This window comes from Trichophyton rubrum, assembly GCF_000151425.1.
Source record: "Trichophyton rubrum CBS 118892 genomic scaffold supercont2.1, whole genome shotgun sequence".
NCBI classification, from domain to species: Eukaryota; Fungi; Ascomycota; class Eurotiomycetes; order Onygenales; family Arthrodermataceae; genus Trichophyton; species Trichophyton rubrum.
The window spans coordinates 2,032,115-2,056,331 of NW_003456428.1; the positions used below are offsets into that span (position 1 = coordinate 2,032,115).

At 49.3% G+C, this 24,217-nt stretch overlaps 6 protein-coding genes across 8 annotated transcripts; 5 read left to right on the top strand and 1 right to left on the bottom strand.

Moving 5' to 3' along the window:
- Positions 1 to 543: 543 nt before the first annotated feature.
- Positions 544 to 1,290, top strand: TERG_11623 (uncharacterized protein). Its single transcript, XM_047750709.1, has one exon. The coding sequence runs from the start codon at positions 874 to 876 to the stop codon at positions 1,201 to 1,203; it is 330 nt and encodes a 109-aa protein (XP_047605226.1). The 5' UTR covers positions 544 to 873; the 3' UTR covers positions 1,204 to 1,290.
- A 128-nt stretch (positions 1,291 to 1,418) lies between these two features.
- Positions 1,419 to 7,869, bottom strand: TERG_00766 (uncharacterized protein; the record flags this gene model as incomplete). Of its 3 annotated transcripts, XM_003238731.2 has the most annotated exons (3): positions 1,419 to 2,108; positions 2,165 to 2,278; positions 2,348 to 7,869. In XM_003238731.2, the coding sequence occupies 3 exons, from the start codon at positions 7,775 to 7,777 to the stop codon at positions 1,848 to 1,850; spliced, it is 5,805 nt and encodes a 1,934-aa protein (XP_003238779.1). In that variant the 3' UTR covers positions 1,419 to 1,847. The 3 variants fall into 3 exon arrangements, with proteins under 3 accessions (XP_003238779.1, XP_047605227.1, XP_047605228.1); XM_047749176.1 differs by having other exon boundaries at positions 1,419 to 2,278; positions 2,348 to 7,777; XM_047749177.1 differs by having other exon boundaries at positions 2,165 to 7,777.
- Positions 7,870 to 8,047: 178 nt separating this feature from the next.
- TERG_00767 (uncharacterized protein) lies at positions 8,048 to 9,381 on the top strand. Its single transcript, XM_003238732.2, has one exon. The coding sequence runs from the start codon at positions 8,694 to 8,696 to the stop codon at positions 9,033 to 9,035; it is 342 nt and encodes a 113-aa protein (XP_003238780.1). The 5' UTR covers positions 8,048 to 8,693; the 3' UTR covers positions 9,036 to 9,381.
- Positions 9,382 to 9,868: 487 nt separating this feature from the next.
- Positions 9,869 to 11,804, top strand: TERG_11624 (uncharacterized protein). The gene has a single exon (XM_047750710.1). It carries the CDS (start codon positions 10,044 to 10,046, stop codon positions 10,443 to 10,445), a length of 402 nt encoding a protein of 133 aa, XP_047605229.1. The 5' UTR covers positions 9,869 to 10,043; the 3' UTR covers positions 10,446 to 11,804.
- A 2,395-nt stretch (positions 11,805 to 14,199) lies between these two features.
- On the top strand, positions 14,200 to 21,826 carry TERG_00768 (serine/threonine protein kinase; the record flags this gene model as incomplete). Its single annotated transcript, XM_003238733.2, has 6 exons — positions 14,200 to 17,157; positions 17,222 to 18,412; positions 18,478 to 18,955; positions 19,018 to 19,084; positions 19,174 to 20,041; positions 20,101 to 21,826. The coding sequence occupies exons 1-6, from the start codon at positions 14,240 to 14,242 to the stop codon at positions 21,824 to 21,826; spliced, it is 7,248 nt and encodes a 2,415-aa protein (XP_003238781.1). The 5' UTR covers positions 14,200 to 14,239.
- A 769-nt stretch (positions 21,827 to 22,595) lies between these two features.
- On the top strand, positions 22,596 to 23,616 carry TERG_11625 (uncharacterized protein). Its single transcript, XM_047750711.1, has one exon. The coding sequence runs from the start codon at positions 22,964 to 22,966 to the stop codon at positions 23,393 to 23,395; it is 432 nt and encodes a 143-aa protein (XP_047605230.1). The 5' UTR covers positions 22,596 to 22,963; the 3' UTR covers positions 23,396 to 23,616.
- The last annotated feature ends 601 nt before the right edge of the window (positions 23,617 to 24,217 follow it).

Genomic DNA, 24,217 nt, shown 5'->3' on the forward strand with positions numbered 1-24,217 from the left:
TGGTCCTCGTCTGTCTCGTCTGTTTCGTCAAGTAACTTGGGCGCAGGCAGACCAGAGACGAGGATGCGGTCGATCGATCGATGGTTCCTTTTTTCTTAGCTGCTAGTTGTTAGCTAGCTAGATATAATAATACTAGCCAACTAGTTATTAGAATTTTTTAGTTAATATTATCAAGTGGTTATTATGATGTAGATGTGACTGTATTCAAAGGCCGTTGATTTGATACTGCGGCCTTTTTTTCGGGCGGCGGCAGAGGTCGATATAAAGGACGCAGCAGAGGCAGCAGGCAGCCAGTCAGGGCCGTCAGGCCGTCAGGCCGTCAAGAAGACAGTCAGGTAGCCAGAGAACTAGATAAACCAGGTCAATCGTCCGTGGACAGGCGGCAGTGACCTGATATATCAAAGTGCTACGAGCTGTCAAGGGCCTTCACCTTCACGTCTCAACGGTCTGGCGGGCTGCATGGAACTAGCTGCCAGTTGCATCTGTCATTGGCTGCCATTGAAACGGGACGAGCTGCTGCTGCCTGACCGTCGCTGCTCGCATTGAAACTTGCGGCCAGACGAGCAGACCAGGTCGAGGAAGTGGACGAAGTAGACGATGAAGACGAGAAGTCCAGATTCAAAGGAACCATGATCATCCTCTCAATTTAACAGCAGGCCGTAACCAAGTCGCCGTCTAGTCAAGATGTCACTGATGTAACTACCAGGGAGTTGGTCCGATGGCGGTTGTATCGACGTCAAGGTTTACCCAGACGAAGGCCATCCTGCACTGGAGATTAGCTAGTTAGTGAGAAAAGCAGAAGGACTCGTTTCAGGGAGTTGAAGTAACCAGCGAGCCGCTTGTCTGGTGGAGATTACCTGGCTGGAGTCGATCATGGAGGCCAGGAACCCCAGGACTCAAGACAAGATGATAGAGTATAAACGACTGGTTCTATATCCTGTCCCTCGACTAGACACTCAATTCCACAGTATATATATATCCAGGACATCTATGTTATGCATATGCATGCGCGCAGGAGGGATACCAGCTAATAACCTGATGCAGGGGTCGAAAAGGATGCAAAGAATCAGGGGTAGACAAGGCTATAGAGAGAGAAGCCCCAGAGTCGGCGTAATCGATCATATACAGAGCTGTCAAGTAAAGAGATATACAGGAGAGCAAGAAGAAGCCATACAGAAGGTCCTTGGAAGTAATACTAGCTAATAGTCGTCATAATTTAGTCCCGATATTTCTCTTCTACTCCATTTTGCGTCCATGATTTTGAACAGGAGAATAATAACAGTAAAAGATATGAAGGAAAGCGAGAATAAAAAAAAAAAAGAAAAAAGAAAACAGCACAAAGGAGATAGAAAAAAAGGATCATATATAATAGTTGAAGCGAAAGGAGACAAAAAATAAAAAATAAAATAGAAGCAGAACTAGCCACCGGTTCGCGAATTCCTCCCATTTAACCCATGCACCGATTGAAAGCCAGAACAAGCGTGAGGCCAGAGAGGACAGCATGAAGGACGCAGGACGTAGAAGAGGGCTAGCAGTTTAGGAGGGAAGAGGACGGAGAACGAGAAGAAGCATGGCAGAAGGCCCCGAAGGAAGTCAAATATGTAAGTAATGCATGAATAACATGGGGGAAAATGAAGATAAAAAAAAGAAACAAAAAAAGGAAAGGCCGTAAAGAGTCCCCTTAGAAAGCCCGGATTGGTTTTTTTTTTTTTTTTTTTTTGTTGCCCTCGCCCAGAATGGGCCAAAGAACTGTGGAAACAAACATTGAATACTTTAAAAAAAGATAAACAAAATGACAGGAAGAAAAAGTGGGAAAGGAGGGCAGGGAGGCGCTGTTGAGGCGGACTTTAAGCTTTGCGATCCTTGAGAAGGACACGCGGAGTGCTGGGGTCGAGCAGCTCCATCATCATCTTACCAAGCTCGTTGTGCTTGATCGGCTTAGTGACGTAGTCGTTGAAGCCAGCGTGGGCGGCATCGTCGATCTGGTCTATCATCGCATTGGCGGAGAGCGCCATAATGGGGATCTGGGGGAAGTGGTTGTGGTTCTCCCAGGATCGGATCTCCTTGCAGGTCTCATACCCGTTTTTAACAGGCATTTGAATATCGCACTGCCGATATGTTAGATTCAGACACTTTATAGGATGGAAGGCGGGATAACGCATACAATTATCAGCGAGTAATAACCCGGTTCTTTGGAGAAGACCATGTCGACGCACTCTTGGCCATTCCCGGCAGTTTCAGAGACAAGCTTGACTTTATCAAGGTATTTTAGCATGACCTAGGTTATTTTAACGTTAGCACTAGCCCAATCACGGCATAAAGGCAAGAGAAGAATGTTAGTACATACCGTCCGATTCGTCTCATCATCTTCAACAAGCAAAACTCTATACCCCTTATTGCCAATGACCTCTTTGACGATCTTGGACATATTTTTGAAGCTGTTGTTAACCTCACGTGCCATATCTTGGTTTCGATCTTTGCTCAGCTCGCGCTCGCTCCTGGGATCGAATATCAAGGAAAACGCGCTTGGCTTGACGGGCTTGGGTACAATAAACACACTCTTCCCGGCTGCTAAGAGTTCCTTGTATACGGCAGTGATGTTGCGCTTGAGGTAGATATCTGCTATTATCACTAGTGTCGGACTAGGAGGGCCGTCAGGATCGGTTTTAAGAAAAGTGGACATGATCTCGGTCACCTCAGGGGCTTCTGGGAGACCAAGAACTAGGTGCGTCAGAGGATCATTTTTGTTCAGTCTTAACTCCCTCCAATCTTCCATATCCAGCAGGCAGGTCATCTTGGACTGCACGCCATACGGTACAACTTGCTCGATGTGCTGCTTGATTGCTTCTCGAGCATAATCAAACGGACAGATTAACACCGTGTTGTACGCTTTGTATATAGTGGCAGCCTCCGTCGATATCATTGGCGAACAGAGTGTTGGCGGAGCCGCAGTCGAAATATAATATTCAGATTTTGGTTTGGCAATGGGCAGCTGCTTTTCTTCTCCCGTCGATACCGGGGCGGTAGGTGGCCGTGACAGGTGGTCATCGTCTTGAATCTCCATCACTTGACCAGGGGTGGGGGGCTCGACTATTTCCTCCGAAGGTGACTGGGGTGGCGCCCCGGCCATCACATAGAATGAGAATTTAGCTCCCCGCCCTTCTTTGCTAGTAGGTGTCAACCGCCCGCCGTGCATCTCTACAAGCTGCTTTGACAAGAACAAGCCTAAGCCACTACCAGCGTGCTGTTGTGACCCGTTCGTTTCAATCTGGCTGAACCGTTGCATCAAGCGCTCTGCATCTGTCGAGTTGAAACCTTTACCAGTGTCCACGACTTCGAAATTAAGCAGGATCTCAGATGGTTTCGTGTTAACGTTGGGATCGACGAGGATCGAACATCGCGTGCAAATCTCGCCTTGGGTAGTGAACTTGACCGCATTACCCATGAGGTTGATCAAGATCTGACGGATACGGAACCGATCTCCCAGCACGGTCGAAGGGACATCGGTGTCAACCAAATAGTTTAGTTCCAGGCCCTTGTCGATCGCCCTGGAGCTAATGGTGTCTATGGCGTCTTCCAGTACAGATCGGACATGGAACCACTGCCTGACAATATTCATCTTCCCTGCTTCCACCTTCGACACGTCAAGGATGTTATCCACCAGCTCACGAAGATTCGTTGAGCTGTTCTGGATCGTATCCAGCATTCTTCTCTGGTCATTGTCAAGTAAGGTATCAAGTACGAACGGAATTGTGCCTAAAATCCCATTAAGCGGCGTCCTAATCTCATGAGACATGTTGCTGAAGAATTTCGTCTTAGACTCCATCTCCCTATTCAACTTCTGCAGGGCAGTATTGAGCTCACGCTCCAATAACTTGCGATCGTTGATATCTGTACATGTACCATACCACGATGCTTCACCGCTGCCAAAGTCGGGTGTCTCAACCTTGACCAACCGCACGAGGTGCCATCGGAAATCTCCTTTTCGGGACCTAAATCTGATTTCAGTCGTATAGGAATCTCGACCATTCTCATCGCGTTGGATTGTAACGATTTCTCGTCGCACGAGTTCCTGCAATGCAGGCGTTACGCCTTTACCAAACACTCTGAGTGGATTATCATATTGCTGCTGCTCTGCAGATGGGGACGAGGGTGACGCCTGTGTTGAATTCTTTCGACACCTCTCGGCTTCCTTCAGCGTTTCAGCGAGGTTTCCATTGGACATTATACGGGCAAATTCAGGTATATCATTCGACTCTGGAATAACCTGCGGAGGCGATAAGATCCCACATTTCTCCAGATCATCGCGATGAATATACTTTGCAAAGCCCAAAGTCATTGCTTCATCAAGGGACTGGCCTGTGTATAGCTCCCATTGCTCATTTACTGAGATCAACCCGCTATACTCTGCGGCCTCAAAGACAACCTGAGGAATTGAATTGGCGAGAGCTCGGTATTTGACGTCGGTCGCGAACATTTCTCGCTCCTGCGCTGCCTTACGCTCAGCGACATGTTGTTCATGAACATCCAGAAATGAGCCGATCCAATACAAAAGCTCACCCGCACCTGATATGAGCGGATTTGCCCGGAAGATAAACCAACGGTATTCAGATTCATCATTGAAGCGTTTGACGCGCACGCGCTCTGTAAACTGCGATCCGGTACGCAACGCTTTTCTCCAGTGTTTTAGTACCTTTTCATATTCACTAGGATGAACGTTCTGCCAAGGGTCCCGAACTCGCGGTTCCATAGGCTGGCTTCGCCGATACGCATCAAACTTTGCATTGGTCCAAATAACCTCGCCAGTATGCGGCTTTGCAAGGAAAAGGTGTAAGGGTATCGAGTTGAGCATCAGCTGCGCAACTGTGTCTGGGAAGGGACGCGAGGAAACCTCACGATGCCATTGAGCGGTGAAGGAGCCTGTTGACGAATGACGTGAAAATTCGGCGAGCATCTGTGGAGTATTCTGACTTGCTTTTGTCGGAGCTTCGGCAATGGAAGGGGTATGTACTAATCCCGGGTCCCTTGAAGTTAATTCATCGTATGCCGCCTTTTGTTGTGACGGAGGGATTGCAATAGCCAGTCCTTCGGTTGGTGTGCCTTGAACACTGTTATTGGCCATTGCGAGCGTTGTAGCCGCAATGCTATTGCAGTTGTTGTTCTCAGTCGAAGACGGGCTCTTGGCTCGAAAATATCCCTCACCAGTAGCGTCACCACCGCCCAATTGAGTCAAGGGACTTGCATAGTTTACATGCCCCGATAGACCGTTAATGAGCTCAAGCTCACTGTTAGCGTCTGAAAAGGTACCGCCGAGACCCAAGAGGTGGCCATATCGCTCGACAGTAGAGCTCGTGCTTTGTTTTTCTAGCTGACTGTACTGCTGCGCAAGGCAAAATGAGGTCGTAAGATGAGGAAGCAGTAGCGCTAGAGAGTTTCGGAGATTGGTTGGATATGGAATTATAGGAGCTAGGAGGGATATGACAGCAACAGGAAAACGGAGCGTATCCGACCTTCCCTGTCGTGACGACGAAGAATGGATTAGGGGAATGTGGATGACGCTCTTTGCACGATCGATACCAATGGCCTCCAAGGGCGCCGTTTCTGAATAATCGTGCGGCGGCGGACTCGAGGCGAATGCATCTTCGTTCACTTCATTATACGTTTCGACAAAGAACGGATTGACGTCCGGTTTTAGGAGAGGGGCAGGAGATGGAGCAGGCGACTGTGACCAAGGAGAAGGCGGAGTTTGTTCATACTCTTCGTACTTTTGGGCTGGAGGTGAAGGGTCAAAGGGAATCGGCTGGTATTCGTGGCCCATGAGTGTGGATTTTGGAATACCCCTGCGTTCTTGGGCCGAAGCTAGACCAAGGGACAACGGAGTGGATCGATGGGATGGCATGGGTCCCTTCGGCGGTGCTCCTGGTGTCTCCGAGCGTGGGGTACGCTGGATGATGTCCTTGTGCTTGTGAATCGCTGCATTGCTATCAGACGAGACAATTTGCATAGGGTCATCAGCGTATTCTCTCGTCAATGCAACGGGAGTTGTGCGGCCAAACAACTTCACCACACCTGTCCGCTTAATCAACGGCTCAGGCTCAACTTCCAATGCTCTAGGAGTAGCAAAGACAACAGCAGTTGGGCTCGGTGGCCCGGACGCAGGCCTTGAACCAAGGCCAGACGCAGCCCCGGATACCTCGCCGCTGGGTCCACGGGACTGGTTCCGGTGCTGGTGCAGTTGTTGAAAGGTCCCACTCAACGGGACGGTGTTGAAATCACATACATCGGCCATGATTTCGTCCTCGCGCATGTGCTTACGCGGTTTCCTAAGCTCCCCACTGGAACTTTTTCGTCGCGAATGGCGACCCTTTAACGGCGTAGGACCGCTTGATGCATCTTCGTTCCATTTCTCTGAAGGGTAAGAAGTATGACCTGCAAATGAATGACGACCCATCAGCTTTGGACGACGACTACCAGTGACAGATTTTGTATATTTGAAGGTATTGCCGTCCTCTTTAGTAACCTCACTGAAGCGGGCCTTAGAGGAGGGCTTTTCGCATTCAGCCTTGGGGATAGGCTGTGGCGACGAGAGGAATGGCATGGATTCGTTTCCATATATACTGTATGTAGCCTTCTGCAGCCATGGGACATTCTCTAGGTCAGTAGTGTCGCCTGGAACCGCAAGAGTGAGCCTTTCAGCGCCATAATGAGTCTTCAGAAGTGGTACCACATTGGACCACCACCCATCAAGACCGGGGTCGGCATTTAAAGCAAGAGTGATATCATAGAGATTTGGGGTCGGGTAGGGAGAGCTGTCAGTGATCGGTGCGCTACCAGGAGGTAAAAAGTCTGCAGGAGCAGCTGTTATCGAGGCAGCTGGCATCTCGTTCATTCTCTTGAGAGTGTCCGCTGTGTAAGGGTGCCTGATAGACCGCCGCTTGAGTTTTGTCCCTCGAGGGGAGTGAGGAAATGGAGAATGAGGCTGCTGCTGCTGGCTGTGGAATTCCAGTCCATTCGAGGCCGCAGCATTGGCAGCGTTTGTATTCAAGTTCAAGGCTGCCGAAGAAGCCAGATGACCTTCCTTTTCGGCATTGGCTCTGGTTGAGTGAATGTCAAACGGCGACAAAGGAGTTACTAGTGACCGTTGTGGCAGGCTCGATGGCCGCATTGATCGCGAGGATGGAGACCTGGGGACCGACGGCTGGGTTGATTGAGTAACCTTTTCATCGGATGTGTTTGGTGTCATGTTGGTATCCGAGTCAGTGAATCCGGAGTCGGTAGAAACAGATTCCTGAGCATAGTAGTACTGTGCCGCCTTCTGCTGCTGCTGCTGGTTCATGATGGTCTCACCCATGCGTTTCCGCAGCTCATCAAGGACAGAGCCGCTTGACTTCTTGCTATTCTGAGACGATTGATGAAGGCAAGCGTCTGTCAAGTCAAGATCTGGTGCTGTCGCATCATTGCTGTTGTTTCTGATAGTGTTTCCGCAAGTAGCAAACTCTGAATGGCGCGAGAAAGGTCTGGGGGTGATGTTGGTATCACGACTCGGACGCGGTGCCGGCTGCGTCAGGTCAGAAACGAGAATTGATGAACCTTGGCTCTCCTGGTGCTGGTACTGCTGGTTTTGCGGAAGTCCTTCCTGCTGGTAGTCCTGCTGGTGGAGGTTGAGGCTGTCCTCTGGCTGCGAGCAAGAAAGACGGCGGCGCTGGTGCTGGTGCTGGCCGGAAGAAGTCATAGAAGCGAGAGGGCCAACAGGTGAAGATAACGGCGGAGTCCGCATGCTGACATGCCTCCCTCGCTGGCCAGTGAAGTCGTCCTCTGTCCGGCCTGGCTGTCTCTCTCTGTCTATCTCGCTGTCGTGTCCTGTCTGGCTGGTTCACCCCCCCGTTGGCGGCGGCGGAGGTGGCTCTTGGGAGGCGGAGAAGAGGCTTACAACGACGACTTTACGGGTAGGGGCAGAAGCAAGCCATGCATCTCTCGGGGATCATGAAGACGCAGCAGACGACAGGCAAAAGAAAAGAAAGCTGGCTGACAAGAGGTCGCTGCCGTCGGCGCTGGCGGTATCGTGGATGCGGATTGTGTCTTCTTCAAGTTCAGGCGACGTCGAGGAGGTGAGGTCGAGGTTGAGTGTTGGAGTCTTCCGCTTTCGGCAGTATCTTCGCCGTAAAAGTAAATGGGAAAAATAACGACGAAAATCTTCACGGTCAGTCAGCAAACGAGGTCGACGACGGCGAGCAATCCAACAGCCAACAGCTGCGCTAGGAAGAGATCCCGTACTTTTTGCTCTTCTTCCTCTCCGTTCTTCTTTTTCTTCGTCTTCCCCCTGGTCCCTTGGCGGGTCTCTCTCTTGTCTTCTATGTATTCTTGCTTCGACTAGCTACGTCATCGCGCTGCCCCATACAATTTCCCTCCCCCGTTACAAACAAAACCTGCCATCTGCTGGGTTCAACGAACTAATAATAATACCAACTAACCACTGGGACTAGCAGTATGGAGTACTTCGAGTGTTTGGGACAGACGCCAAAGCTTCTCCTAGTCGCCTTTCCTCCCCTGCGCCGTTACAGACTCGGATTCCGACAGAGAGGTTCGCCAGCTGAGGGACAGATGGGCAAACAAACGGACAGCCTGATGACTAGGAAGGAAAGGGGGAAAAAAGAGAGAGAGAGAGAGAGACGGCACCCCGGGACCCTGCCTATATGCTGATTACTTTTTCCTCGTCACAGTACATATGTGGTAAAAGCCTTGCATTGGCCAGGACAGGACAGGAACACGACGGAAAGCAAAATAAAAACGATGTGACATATAATACGGGGGAGACACAGGGACGAGAGAGAAGGGGAGAGACAGAATTTCCTATCAGGCGCACTCTCCGCTGGGCCAGTCGTGGCAGCAGGCTCTCTCACACTTCCTCGTCCTACCAATCCAATTATTTACTTTTGAGACGTTGTTCGATAGTTGCTCGAACTTCAAACAGCCGTCCAAAAATAATCAGAAGAAAAAGGAAGCAGACAACTAACTACGGGGTACGGAGTACATAGTTACGGAGTACGGAGAGAGTGTACGTTAAGTGGCTGCTCGACATCGTCACTTGGGCAGTTAGACATCTTTCCGGTAGTTGCTTCTTTTCTTTTCCACCCGCAAGTTGCACCGGCTGCACCATATACGTAACTGAGAGACTATGAGACAGTGCAATCCCTCGACTTGTACGACTCCTCTTGTTGATTTATCGACCAGACCATCTCTCGATTTACACGGATATTCTCAGATGTCGATTAGTTATTTTGTCTGCCTCGGGCTTTCTTCATACCCTTCATTTATTCGACCCACAGCAAGGGGGAGGAGAAGAGAAGGCGAAGGGGTAGGATCCACCGCCGCCGTTAAGAGAAAAAAAAAAAAAAAGGTGTACAGAGTAAGTAGTTATACATATATGTGAACCGTTGGCGTCTTACAGGCACAGCAGGCAACACGCATCACACTCTATCCATACGGAGAAGGAGGGAAACGCCGTACTAGTCCACGGAGAAAAATCACAAACATGGAACGATTTTCCTGCGAGAAAGAGAGGGCGCACACACATGCACTGGGGGGGGGGGGGGAATGAGTAAGAAGAATTCAGATAAGGCTGAGATCGGCGGCTTCAATAAGCCATCAGCATGCAAAGTGACATAACGGAGTGGCAGCAAATAGAGCTCAACAGGCCGGGATCATATTCTGGAGTACAGCACCAATGCTAATCGCCGACTCTATCCCTTGCTAGAGGTTGCTCTGATCATGCATGACGATATATGGAGTATAAATTTATTTTTATATATATTTCATCTAATCGCGGTATTCGTTTAATATGCACCAACGACCCTCGCTTCACATTAAGCGGCCGTCGAGCGGTGAGCACAAGGCATGAAGTCACTGAATACGAATCGTTGAGGATAATGCCTGTTACCCATGAGGTATGGGTAGCGCCTGAGATTTGCAATGATTTGCACTTTTGCCTTTTGGCTTTTCAGCCGTGTGGGATAATTTAAATAACGGTGAGCAACTCCATACTGATGACGATAGGATGGGGACGGTTCGATGACGGTGATGCCGATGCTTCTCCGTCCGTACCTAGCATAACATTTACGTACATGCGCCTGTTGCGTACTCGTATAAGGCATGCATCCATCCTTCTCCTGCCTTCCTCGCCCCCCCTTAATCACCATATCTTCCTTCACTTGCTTCATACCCAGCAAAAGGGGGTGTTGATCGATTTCAATAGTCTGCACTCCTCGCACCTGCTGTGCTCTACCGGTTCTACCAGTCAGAAATATCTACCACTGCACCTTTCGTCAACTCCTTCTCCCTGTTGTGTCGGCCACATGCAGTCTTGTTCATGCGCAGGGCAAATGGGAACCCATCCCGAGGAATCCGCTGAACACGTTTTTAGCGCCTTACCCGGCACCATGGACTGACAAGAGGAGACATCAAATCATTCCTTGGGACGTGGCTTTTAATGATGACAGAGGTGATTCAACTGGCGGTGCTGGTTCGGGCTATCACAAAGACCTTCAGGTGTACGGAGTAGGGTTACAGAGTACGCTGAGCACTCGCCTAGGAAGTATGACGTGTAACTTGCTGGCCTGTCTTGGTTACTGGAACACTGGCGTTGTCATCGGTCAGACCACACAGCCTTGAAGTACGCCGGCTGATTGCTCTGCTGACGAGGTTGGATCAATGGAATAGGCTATCGGCGCCGGACGGGGCGGTCGGCCTCGTAGGTAAGGTTGTTGGTTGAATCTCACGCTACTAACAACGGCCTAAGAGCTACTAGGTAGGGAACTGTTGAGAAGAGATTCTGTGACATAACTGTTAGTTCCCGTTAGCTCGTTCCTTTTCATTCCCTTTCATCCATAGAGAAGACGCCTGCATCCTCTGACATCATAGGGCCGTCCGTTTACCCTAAACGGAACACTTCCAAGACGGCAGTTCTCAGGGGTAGATCATGATGGAAACGCATAGACAAAGAATAAAGGAGGCTTGTCTCAAAAGCACTTGGTCGACAGTAACGAGGTTCAATGGAAATAACAAACGAGACGACCAAGTCGACTTGTCGGGTATTTCGTAAGAAGAAAGGCAGAGAAATCCTTGATAATTTCTTCTTCTAGCCACGAGTAGTGCTCTAGTGGATAGAGCGACGCTGTGCAAAATAACCTTGGAGGAAACGCACAGGTTGCTATTGTTGTTTTGTTGGTCTCACTGTTTGCTGTATTGACAGACTAAGACCGAGTGTCTTTGAGAGGTTTCTTGTCCGAGTACACCCCCGGAGTATAAATCTGGGTTAACATTGATATACAGGGCGAATGTCTATAAATAAATGCGTGGTTAAAGTACCTGATGTCAAACGGAAAGGATAGTAAATATGAATAATGAAAACTGGGGATTTGGGAGGTCTGATAGTTATCCGTGCCCCCGCTGAGTTGGCTTTCGATATATCATCTTCGCCCATGCGCATCGACACATATACAATCATACGATCCTCAGCACGAGAGCACGAAATACAGATAATTGACTCCAGCACAGAGTATGATAGGTAGAGATATGGATGAAGTATGAGCTGAGGTGTCCTTGAAACCTGTAGCCGGGAGGAGCTAACCTGCCGGCTAACCGCTGTCCATGCAAATACACAAGTAACTTCTCCATACCCGTCTTGACACTGTTGCATCCAACAGACAGATACCATGGATTGCGATCAGGGACACATCGTGTTTGGCTCGCTTTCAGGGAACCATGGGGCCCTGCTTTGGTTTTAGGTAGCTTGCCGTTTCAATCCATGGTCCCGAAGGCTACCCATAACAATCGTCATTATTGCGGGCCCGGGAGATGTCATCAAGAGAGACATCATCTTCCTCCCCTGACCGCAAGAAAAAAAAAAAAAAGAAAAAGAAAAAACCTGGTTAAGTTTTGCCTCCGCATCGTAGCTTCTATCTCAAACATATGAAGTCACCGTCAGATTTGAGGAATAATGATCTTCTGGGAGGATCCCGAAGGCGTCTCACAAACTGGCTCCTCATTGCTTTCATGCATCCAGCTTGTGCTGCCATCCGCTCGATCACGAATTACATCGTTGTTCTTCACCACGCCGTGTGTCAGCTGGGGGGTAAAAGGGAGGGACCAAGTGCTGCAATTCGGCGAGGTGCATACGAGCACCGGAAAGGGCGGCTTTCAACCAACATTCCAATCTCTGTTTGTTTTGCGAGTTTTGATATCGCAGGGCCGTCGATCCAACCTGATTCGCAGCCAGGCAACTTCGACCAATTGGAGCTGGCGGGCGCTTTTGACGAAGGGGAAGCGGTCTGATTGGTGCCCGAATGGACAGTCACGTGTATAAATGATCGACTCGTAAATTATATAATCCAGTAATACAAACCCAACAGCAGTAATTTGATGTCCAAAACAACAAGTGAAACCATTTTTATTGGCTGAAATAGATGATGCATTATGTAATGCACTTCCTAAAATGGCATCACCTTCTGTCCGCGACGCCCTTGACAGGATCGCAGGTTGAGAGAGAGAGAGAGAGAGAGAGAGAGAGAGAGAAGAAAAAAAGGAGAAAGATGGCAGAGTATGGAGCTCACTAGGGATAGAAAACAACAAAAGACAGAAGATAAAAAAGGTGGAAGGAAAGGCTGGTGCAGGACCGGTTTGCAGCGAATTTCACTCCGTCTGCCAGGGCCGATGTAGGTTGGTATAACCTCATATCCCGTCCCATGGATTCCCTACGAAACTGCCTTTATTCACCTCCTGCTTTTCTGGGAACTCTAGCTTAAAGGGAGCTGGGATGGTTCATGGAGCATTTGAACGCTACATATGTTATAAATAGACACCCAACAACTAATACCCTTGAATAATCAGCCCAAGGTACCAGAGTATAGTAATGAGTTACTGCCGTATAAGGTTCTATCTGATCCCCTCTGGCCCGTCAATGTTCCGTGGGGTCGTCTCAAATAATAGTTATTCGTTGTCATACAAGTGCCAGGGGCCCTTCCACCCCCTGAGTCTCCATTGATCTTTGTCTATGCGCACGTATACCAGCATCGTATGCGAATCCGTATCCACCATTTTCAACACAGAGTCTAACGAAGGCCGCCAGCCAGCTCGAGTAGAGTGTCAACCAACCCGAAGACTCGCCTCCAAAGGCCCTCTCGAACAACTAGGCTCGGCGCATAAACCATATGTCTAGCCGGCCCCCTTTGCTAACCTTGATAGAAGCCATCTCCTGCAGACTTAGCTAGTGAGTCCTCTGGTTAGCTCAACGCATAAAAAAGCTCAGCCAGGCCTTTTAAGCCTCAGCAGCAGCAGCAGCAGCAGCAGCAGCAGCTCAGCGAGACTCAAGGGCCTCGACCGAGCCAGTGACAGCTTGCCAAACCTGATCGTGTGCCCTGTCGCTGGGCCATCCAGCACCTCGGCAGCAAAGCCACATCAACTGACACCGCTGCTGATGTTTTCTCTCCAGACAGCGAGGCCTGCTGCCTGTCCTCGACCTTGTTCAACCGTCTAAACCTTCCCCCGAGAGGTGCGTCTCCGTAGCTGACTCGTTACTACTAGCTGGACTAGCGCTGGTGCGAGAGCCACAAGGCGACTTGCGTCAGTGACCCCAGTAGTGGAATCGTGGCTGGAGGTTTTGATAGGCCTAGGCTCGATCCCCCCCCCGGTGTCATCGCTGAGACAGAAGAGAAGAAATTATCAAGTTGGAAGTTGAAGCGAGAGCAGCAGCAACAAGGGCTTCTTTCTGGTCTTTTCCATGCGTTTTGGCTGCTGCTTCTTATTTTTCCTGCTCTTTGAGTTACCAGAGCCAGCGGGAAGCACATGATTGCCTTTCCTTTGGCCTTCTTCCCTTTTTGTCGCCGGCCAACCAACCGCAAGGCCCAAAGAAAAATAAAAAGATTCCAACTAACAACGACCAACTTCCTCCTCCTCCTCCCCACATTTTTCAGGTTAATATATTTAAAATATTCACCCTATATATACACTCTTTCTCCCAGTGACAACCATGAGATTTCGGTAATCGGTGACCTCTGACCACGGATATGACCCTCCTCTCGCCATCGCTGTCGTTGCCGCCGCCGCCGCTCTGTTGCACCGCTTGCCCTCCAGGGACCTCAGGGCAGTCTTCGCTCCCCGCAACCACATAAAAAAAAAAGTTATTAAGAAATTCAAGAATAAGGGAATAAGAATAATAATACAGGAACCAAGAGGATAAGGAAAGATGGAGGAGAGCAGGATTCTGGGGGAGGACCTCCATGCGCTTCCAGAGCGTCTGCTAGAGCGTCTTTCGCAGATTCCGGGATACTCATGGGACCAGAACGTCACCCCTTTCCAGTCCTCCTACGACCACTGGCAGTTCACTGGAATCAAATACTCCGCAGACTCCGAAAGCATTTCGACGCATACCGCGGCATCCTCCTCGTCTCGTTCCAAGGCCTCCGCATCGTCGCATAACTCGCCGGAGCTGGAGCCAAGGTCCTTTTTTCCGTCGCAGTGGCGAAAGGCCCCCAGTGAAGCTGGGAGTGAGATCACATCCCCACGCGAAGAAGTCGAGAGGCCATGGCTTCCCGTCATAGCCCGTGTGTCCGGCCATGTTGTCCGCCTCGAGCGTGAGTTTCACATCTTACGGTCGATCGTTGAGACCTCTGATCCAGAATGCAAACACACCGTTCGCCCCATCGATATCATACACCTTGCTCGCGAGCCAGAGGACAGAGGGCTGCTCCTCGTCACGATATATGAATACATATCGCCCAACTATCTTAGACGCTTGATCCTGGGTGGGCCGCACTCTTTTCAAATGGATTGCAGTGTCCCGCCATCGACCAATCCAGATATCGAAGAGGTTTCACTGCAGGCGTTTTTTGATTTTGCCATTGGAGCTTGCGAGTGTCTCGAGTTGCTGCATTATGGTCTAAAGACCATCCATGGTGAAATACGTGGTGACGCTTTCCACTTCTCCGAGGAAACTAGGGTCGTTAGGCTGATGAATACCGGTAATGGCCCTAGGTCATTCGACAATGCTCTAGGCGACGGTTGGGCCGTCTTGTCAAAGGAAATCGGGGTCAGGAACAAGCTACAGTTCATCGCGCCAGAACAGACCGGAAGATTACCAACAGAGCCTGACAGCAGGACGGATATATATGCTCTTGGTATCCTACTATGGATTATGCTAGCTCGGAAACCCGCTTTCGAGGGAAAAGACCTTGTTGAAGTAGTGCAGAATGTCCTGAGCAAGAAACTATCTCCCATATCGACCTTACGCCTTGATATGCCTGATGCATGCTCCGCCGTTATACAAAAGATGACCAAAAAACAAATCAATGAGAGGTATCATACCATCTCAGCAGTCAAATGGGATTTCCAGCAGATCTCCAAGCTGCTCGGCGATGGGAACTCAGAGGCACTGAGAGACTTCCAGGTAGCCCAGCGGGATGTTTCATCTTTCTTCACGCTACCTTCCGGCATGTTTGGGAGGAAAGTCGAATTCGACCGGATTATGAGCGTCGTAAACAAGGCCAGCAAACGACGACAAGCTGCCACCACCCCTAACAAGCCAAGTCTCTACGCAAGGAGCTCAGCTTCGTCGATTTCGGGCGACAGACTAGATGCTGTCGAAGTTGATGCCTCCAGTGATTCTGGTTCCTACGGAGCCCCGATTTCAGCATTCAGACCCAACTCGATTTCTCACCCTTCGACCTCTCATGCCTTGATGCCTTCCCACGATTCGATGTTCAGTGGTGATCATGGCACTACTAGCGGTAAATCCACCCTTCTTTCAAACCGCATGAAAAGCCCTACGGATTCGCGAATGTCATGGGAAATTATCGATCGTGACTCCCCCAGCGTCGCATTCGACTCGAGCTCTCTAGCTCGGCGAAAAGCAGCACATACAAAATATCGGCATGGTGGTCGATGTGAAGTGATAACGGTATCTGGGCCAACTGGAATGGGCAAATCAGACCTGCTCCAGCGTCTGCTACCCGAAATACGCAAACTTGGTTACGTTGCCGTTGCAAAGGTCGATCGACAGTCTAAATTGCCGTTTGACCCTTTCCTCAAAGCACTAGCCAGCCTATTACGACAGATATTTTCTGAGCGTGATATTTCAACAGAATACCACAATTCCATCCGCAATAGTCTGCAGCCCATCTGGCCGTCCCTCCACCAATTCCTCGACCTTCCCTACCAGCTACTCTTCCAAGATAATGTCGACTACGAACCACCGGTACACCAGAGATCCTTTCAACCACTAAAAGGTCTGAAGGAGGGTATAGAAGAATCGTTCAGTGTCAGTGCCCCCGAATTTACAAGTCTCAGACATGGCCAAACCTCACAAGATTTCTGTCAGGGACCGTCCGCTTCAGGAATGAACTTTGTGGAAATCGTGATCGATGTGCTGAGGGTTATGTCCTTATACGAGGTCATCTGCGTCTGTATCGACAATGCACACTTCGTGGACGATGAGTCTGCCGGCCTACTACTTGAGATCATAAAGAACAAAGTCAGATGCGTGGTCATCCTCACGGGACGCACCGATGACATTGTCTCACCTATCATGAAATCCATTTTCGCAGGCGAGGGCTCAAATGTTACAAATGTGGTACTAGAGCCTCTGACCGAAGATGATATTCTTGAATTCGTCGCTGCGACCATGCACCAAACTTCAAACAACTCTCTGGTCCCGCTAGCCGCCGTCGTTCAAGAGAAGAGCCGTGGAAACCCTTTTTACATCCGCATGATTCTTGAAACATGTTATCGGAAGAACTGCATCTGGTACTCCTGGAGAGACGCTGCGTGGGAATTCGACCTTGATCGAGTATTCTCGGAATTTGTTGTCCCCGGGTACGGCGAAGGAATTGGAACTAGTTTTGTTGTCAAACGATTACAAGAAATGCCTTCTGCTGCACGGTCGATTGTCCTATGGGCTGCCTTGCTAGGCACTACGTTTTCATTCTCGCTTGTGCAAAAGCTACTTTCTGGAGAATTCTTGTTTGAAGTTGGTGGCGAGGAAAAAGATGATGTGACTTGTCCCGCGCAGACCAAGTGGAAACAAAATAGTAGTGACATTGTTGCTGGGCTTCAATTCCTACTTCAGGCATATATCATAATTCCTGGAGAAACTGACGATGAGTTCAGGTGAGTATATCCATTCTAATTTGCATGCTTTGACATAAGGATTTGACCGGCTAATACGGGATAGATTTTCTTCTGATCATTATGCCCAAGCAGTGGCCTCTATGCGGCAGTGCCATAATGTGGAGAAAATGCATTTCATCATAACGCAGACAATGATGAAGTATTTGCCTGACAACGAAGCGACTATGCACCTTAAATCTCGCCACATTGGTCTTTCTGCCAAGCTAATTAAGGAACGGGTCCCGATACGCACTGCGTATCGCGATGTCTTGTACAGGGCAGGGCTATCGAGCTACAAGTCGGGAGCCAAAGCAATGGCCCTTAAACATTATCAACTATGTGTCTTCCTTTTACAGGACAACCCTTGGGCCCCAGATATCCCAGACGCCTACTACGACGAGACTAGGGAGCTGTACATTCAAGTCGCAGAAATGCATCTTGCCTTGGGTCAAACGAAGGAAACGTTGAATGCTCTTAAGCCTGTTTTTGAAAATGCACGCACAGCACCCTGCAAGGCCAGAGCTTGGACGTTGCGAAGTCGAGTTCACTCCGTTTCAGGGGACGTATGTGCTGCCTTGGGTGACCTTTTCACCTGCTTGGAGGAACTCGGCGTGAAAATCAACCGCGTAGCAACATGGGAAGAAAGCGACGAGGCATACAGAAAAATTTCAAAGTATCTTCAAACGATTGACTTCGACACTCTTTTAACGCGACCTCTTAGCAACGACCGAGCCTTAATCGCGGCCGGCTCAGTGTTGAACGAAGCCATCTCCATTTGCCTCTGGCTTGACCCTATGATGTACTTCCATCTCACCGTCGAAATGATGCGGCTACATCTTGAGTATGGGGCGATGGCGCAGGTAGTATATTTGTACAGCCAGTTATCGGCAATTGCACTGAGCCGATTTAAGGATGTCAAGCTCGGCTTGAAGCTCAGTGATGCTGCATTATCGATTCTTCGCGTTACTAGTGACCCAGCAGCGATCGCGCGTGGCATTACCATCCATAACTTCTTCATCAACCATATGCGGGACCCAGTTTCTGCGATTCTACCCCTACTGGAAACGTCAACTGAGGCTGCGTTCTTCCTTGGTGACCGCTACTACATCCTTCTCAATGTATCCTCGATGGTTATCACTCGGCTTGTTCTCGGCCACGACTTAGGGGAGACAGAAGACCTTTGCAATGATGCGACTGAAGGGATCGATGACTGGGTTCACGATATTCGTGGAGGGCTCGGTATTGTAGCCACTCGGTAAGCGCAATATTCCACACCTATTCCTACGTCATGGCTCAGTACATGTATTAATTCCTTAACAGACAAGCCGCACGCGCGCTTCAAGGGAAAACACTGGCTAGTTCACCAGAGCTTGCTCTGTCTGATGCATATCACGACGATCAAAGATTGCAGGCGGAAGTTTTGGAGCGTTTCCCCGACAAACCCCATATTCTAGTTACATACCGCAGTATCATTCTCATTCCACTGTATGCGTTTGGCCACTACTCAAGGATAGTGGAAATGGGTGCCGAGATGGTCAGTCAACTGCGTGGTATCTTTTCGTCAAGACTGGCCACTCAGGTTTACTTTTATCTCTCGTTGGCTACTTTATCCCTGCACTTCGAAGACCCTTTGAGACCTGATTTGGAGGAAAACCTTAAGAAGGTTGAACGATACAAGGAAGAAATTGATTATATGCGGAGCGCCTGCGATGCAAATTATGGAATGTGGTCGTTACTAGTCAAAGCTCTACTGTCTGAACTGAAGAGAGACTTCCAAGGTGCATTGGTAGCATTTGAGGTAGGTGTCGAGCTTACCCCTTTAAGCGGAAATTGTTCAAATTTAACCACTTGGAATCACAGGAAGCGTTGGATCATGCTCAAATTCACAACTGGCCAATTGAAGAGGCCCTCGCTTATGAACTACAAGGTAAAGATATTCTCGCTGCATGATGTTGTACGACAGTTTAATAAAAAAAGAAAAAAAAAAAGGCTCAATGCTAACCGTTTCTTGTGCAGTTGATTTCCTCGTTCGACGTGGGGCTAAACGTGCAGCGCAAATGATGCTGCAGCCAGCTATTTCTGTGTGGAATAGAGTTGGAGCGTCTAGAAAGGCACGACAGCTAACTGAGAAATTCGAATGGCTGATGAGGATTGGCACAGTGTCAAGGACAAACGACGTTGGCTGCCAAACGATCGATTCACTTCTTGGAGTTCAAAAGTCCAACGTTACTGATCCTACGTCTGAAAACCGTGGCCTTAACTCTCTTGAGAGTGGCCATAACCAGAAATGGCTGGAGCAAAACCAAGGGAACGAAGGCCCTTCTGACATAACTGGGGTTGGTCTGGATATAATCGACCTATCTACCATCATCGAATTCAGCCATGTCATGTCATCTGAACTCGAGGTCAACAAATTATTAACAAAGATGGTCGGCATTATCTTGGAATCATGCAGTGGCTCAGAACTTGCCCTTGTGATCACCGAATTCGAATCCCAGGGTTGGTGTGTTGCTGCCTCTGGAGACAATGAAAGCGACCCTATTGCATATGAAAACGGTCTGCCTTTCTCTGAAGTGGAAGATAAAATGGCCCAGCAAATCAGCAACTATACTCTTCGTACAAGGGAGGCAGTTTTGGTGCACAACGTCTTGGAAGACGATCGATTTACTAATCTTAGTGAATCTTATACATCCCGTCATCCACATGGTCGGTCAATAATTGTTCTACCAATCATTCAGGCAAAGAAGTTCCTTGGAGTGATACACATCGAAGGAAAGCCGAATTCTTTTACTCAACGCAATCTGGTACTGTTGCGCCTTGTTTGCAATCAAATGGGTATCTCGCTTGCAAATGCATTCCTTTTCCAGGAGGTGCGGAAAGTGAGGTAAGGTTTATCGTGTTCCAGTCTTGCCACGGAGATGCGCGAACTAACTTCTGCTCTAGTGCTGCTAATGCTGCCATGGTTGAAGCCCAAAAGCGTGCCTTAGTCCAAGCTCGGGAAGCGGAGCATAAAGCTAAAATTGCCGAAGTTGAGGCCAACCATAACGTTAAGCTCAAGGAAGATGCGGCAAAGGCTAAGTCAATTTTCCTTGCAAACATCTCACACGATTTACGCACACCTATGACTGGAGTCATCGGATTATCAGAATTGCTTAAAGCAACCAAGCTGGATCCTAAGCAAGATGTTTACGTTGAATCAATCCGTGTTTGTGCCGACACTCTACTTACATTGATTAACGATATCTTGGACTTTTCTAAACTTGAGGCTGGAAAGATGAAGGTTTCCATTGTCCCGATAAACCTTCGCCAGACAATTGCTGAAGTCGTTCGGGCTCTTCGATATACTCATCGAGAGAAGGGACTAGACACAGTTGAAGACCTTGATAGCATCGATCCTGACCTTCTTGTCATGGGAGATCCTGTCCGTTTGCACCAGATATTTATGAACTTGTTGAGTAATAGCTACAAGTTCACACCAGTAGGTTCCGTGACAGTTCGAGCAATTGTCGAAGAAGACACGCCAGAGAAGATACGTGTAACATGCAAAGTTGCCGACACTGGAATCGGTATTTCGGAGGAGCAACTTGATCGCTTGTTCAGACCGTTCTCGCAGGCCGACAGCTCTACTGCAAGGTCTTATGGTGGTAGTGGATTAGGGCTAAGTATTTGCAAGGCCATCATTGAGGACGTTCTTGGTGGACGAATATGGCTACAGTCCAAGGAAGGTGAAGGAACTACGGTGACTTTCACGCTTGTCTTCAAGAAGGCGGGCAAGGATGCAGTTCCAAAGGCCCCATGGACACAGGAGCCGGGCCATAAGCAGCCACACGCCCACAGATTGCGGGATATTTCTCATATACCCCGCAACGATGTCAGGATTTGCATTGCCGAAGACAATCCAATTAACCAAAAGATAGCCGTGAGCTTCGTCCACCACCTAGGACTGTCGAGTGAGGTGTATAGTGATGGTGAGCAAGCTGTTGAAGCCCTTCGACAGAGATCTAGGGATGGCAAGCCCTTCCATGTTGTCTTGATGGATGTCCAAATGCCAGTGCTCGATGGCTGTGATGCCACACGCAGGATTCGCGAAGATCCAGACCCAAATGTCAACGAGGTGCTGGTCATCGCCATGACAGCAAGTGCCATAGAGGGAGACCGTGAAAAGTGCATTGACGCCGGCATGAACAATTACTTAGCCAAGCCCGTGCGATCTGATGTGCTAAAGGGTATGCTGGACCGGTACCTGGCACCGCAGACGAAGGCTTTGCCAAAGAGGTCAAAGTCATCGGCTGCTGCCTCTCGTTTGATAGAATTACAGGCTACTACTCCGCCTAAACCCCCGCAGCCTGCTCCATCACTTGATGACCGCATCGCTGAAGAGAAGCGGACTAAGGCTGCAATAGACGCTGCGATTGCTGCGGCAACCAAAAGGCGCGATGATACTCCAAATGGCGATTCTATGCCTGAGGAATACACTGAGGAATACACTGAGGAAAACACTGAGGAAAATACCGAGGAAAACACCGAGGAAAACACCGAGGAAAAGAGCCAACCTGTGGAGGAGTCGAGAGTGGAAGAACTTAACGATGACGATGGCACGCCAACGCCTCCGAGCAATGATCCCTCTGTCGACAAGACGCCGACCTTGAACACTAATAATACCCACTAGCTCGACTCTTCAACGCTCTATTAACGACAACAATTTGCTCTGGGTTTACCAACGCATTACAAAGATTTTTTATTCTGAGCAATCGCGGCTATATTGCTTTCCATATTCATTTTTTACCAGATAATAACGACATTTAATATTTTTTTTCCATTTTGGGATATGTGGCAGAGGACCATTCCTCTTTTACCTACTTTCTCATGGCAACGCGGATATGTATATATGGGAACGGGAACATTTGAGACGGTTTTCTTTACTTACGATCAAGAACAGGTAATGGCTTTCTTTTTATTTCTTTCTCATGCTGGTTGGAAAAGACTACGCTCGGCTTGGGAGTGCTGGCTGGCTCAATTGGGATTTGTCCGCAAACATGGTGATCAAAAAAAAAAAAAAAAAAAAGAAGAGAAAAGGAAAAAAAAAAAAAATTATCTGGGTTCGATCATGCTGTACACTCTACTTTCTCTGTTTTCTTATGAATGTCGTTCTTCATTAGTTATAGTTTGTGTTTATATGCCTAAATAAATAAATATATTGTATGAATATGGCAGTTCTTCCTCCTCATGTAGACGACGATCTTTGGCCAAAGATGCGGAATCTCTTGACTCCCCCGTCCGGAACCATAGTGAGCTTTGCGTGCGTTGTATGCTGGCCGGCAACCAAGGCATCTCCCTCGAATACGTGCTCCATATCAGCTTTGCACGGCTGCTCCCCCTTGACCAGCTCAGTCCAGCCGTCATGGTCGAACGGCGGCTCACTGTCTCCCTCGCCCTTCCAGTCGATCGTCTCGACACGCACTGCTCGCGGGAAGTTCCCCCTGAAGTCCTTGGTATCAACGACCACCTTGACGGCCGATCCAGGCAGGCCCAACTTCACGATGACCCAGTCGACATGGCCTCGTTGGCGGGAGCGTGCAGTCTCCCATCCATCGCCCATGTCCTTCCCTCGCCCGGGCAGCAGGAGGTTAGATGCCGGCGTAAAATGCTGGTTGCTCGCAGCCAGGGCCAGTCCACCCATCAGCGCCGAAGAGAGCTCTTCCACGGGGTGAGCCTGGCCCTGAGCCGATGCTAGAGACGGTGGCAGGGCGTGGCCGTAGAGTCTGAGCCTGGAGAACCCGCCGTCGGGATACATGCGCACTCTGATATGTGTCAACGGGCCGGTTGGCTTGGGCAGTTTCCAGGCCTGACGCATCGAGGGGCCGCATGGCTGCTGCGGCAGGATGGTCTCCCATCTGGAGAAGCTGTCACTGATCATCTCTTGCTCGCTTGCGGCCGATGCAGGGTCGGCGGCGGGCAGATACGCTGCCTCGACGAGGACATGCTCGCCGTAGTTGCCGACGAAGTATGCGGTATCGATCTCGATTCCCTCGATGATCCCACTGCCTACACCGAGCTTGATGAGTGCCCAGTCGTACTCGGCGGGGTTATGGCGTCTGGTCTCCCATCCGTCGTACCAGGCCCCTGTGTGGACGAAGACGCCTGGCCTGTGGATAGGGGCGCCGGGGGTGAGCAGGTTCGATGCGGCGGCGAAGTACTCGTCGCTACAGGCCAGGACAGTCGAGTTCAGGGCAGATGATGCTAGATTGGTCGTCTTGGAGAAGCACTTGTCTATCTCCTCACGGGGAACGCTGGCGGCCATGGTCGATTATACAGGGAGAGTAAGTATGTATACAACAGCTTGCTCGTTGATATTGCTACTTACCTTGAACAGGGACAGTCTTCTCCCTCTTATACTTGCTATACCGAGGGCAAGACAAGACGGCAACCCCCGCGAGATCTGCTAACTAACGCCCAGTTGCGCGGATGCCGCCGTAACTAAGCAGTTATCCACCAGTCTAGCCATTAGTTATTCTTATACCGCTGGGCTGAAGCTACCGCCACCTTCAACGGCAAGGGACTCCAGCCCCAACTTTCTCGAAACCATATTAAAATATATATATATCAGTTGATTAAGGCGTTCGTTTGCCTTTATGGTTTGTTTTATGCTATCCGGTTAAGCCTAGGGGGATGATTCATTAGGGTTATTATAAGGACCTCCTAGGGGATATATACTCTTGTGGCTATCTTTGGTAGAAAGGTGAAGGTTGATTGTCTATCTAATATGGGATTGCCCCTTTTTAGTTACACGATCACTGCTTGGTGATGGCATGGACCACGGTGATCTCCCCAGTGTAATGGACAGGTATTCTAAATAAGGATATATAGCGACTCTTTCTGCAGCCATTGAGGGGGCTTCTCCCTTCTGACCCTGTGGTTTGATTCTTACTCTAAGGCTGGCTGAGGATAAGGGCTGGGGATGTCCTAAATGTCCATTCTCCCTTTAATCCACAAATTTCCTCACCTTCCCTCTGTTCCAGAGAGGAGTTTTCGGGCCGTTGAATCAATTATGATGCCATGT

What these genes read in the sequence shown, in the direction of transcription:
- TERG_11623 (XM_047750709.1), top strand. Translation starts at nt 874, where the DNA reads ATGGAGGCCAGGAACCCCAGGACTCAAGACAAGATGATAGAGTATAAA.
- TERG_00767 (XM_003238732.2), top strand. Translation starts at nt 8,694, where the DNA reads ATGCTGATTACTTTTTCCTCGTCACAGTACATATGTGGTAAAAGCCTT.
- TERG_11624 (XM_047750710.1), top strand. Translation starts at nt 10,044, where the DNA reads ATGACGATAGGATGGGGACGGTTCGATGACGGTGATGCCGATGCTTCT.
- TERG_11625 (XM_047750711.1), top strand. Translation starts at nt 22,964, where the DNA reads ATGTGTCAACGGGCCGGTTGGCTTGGGCAGTTTCCAGGCCTGACGCAT.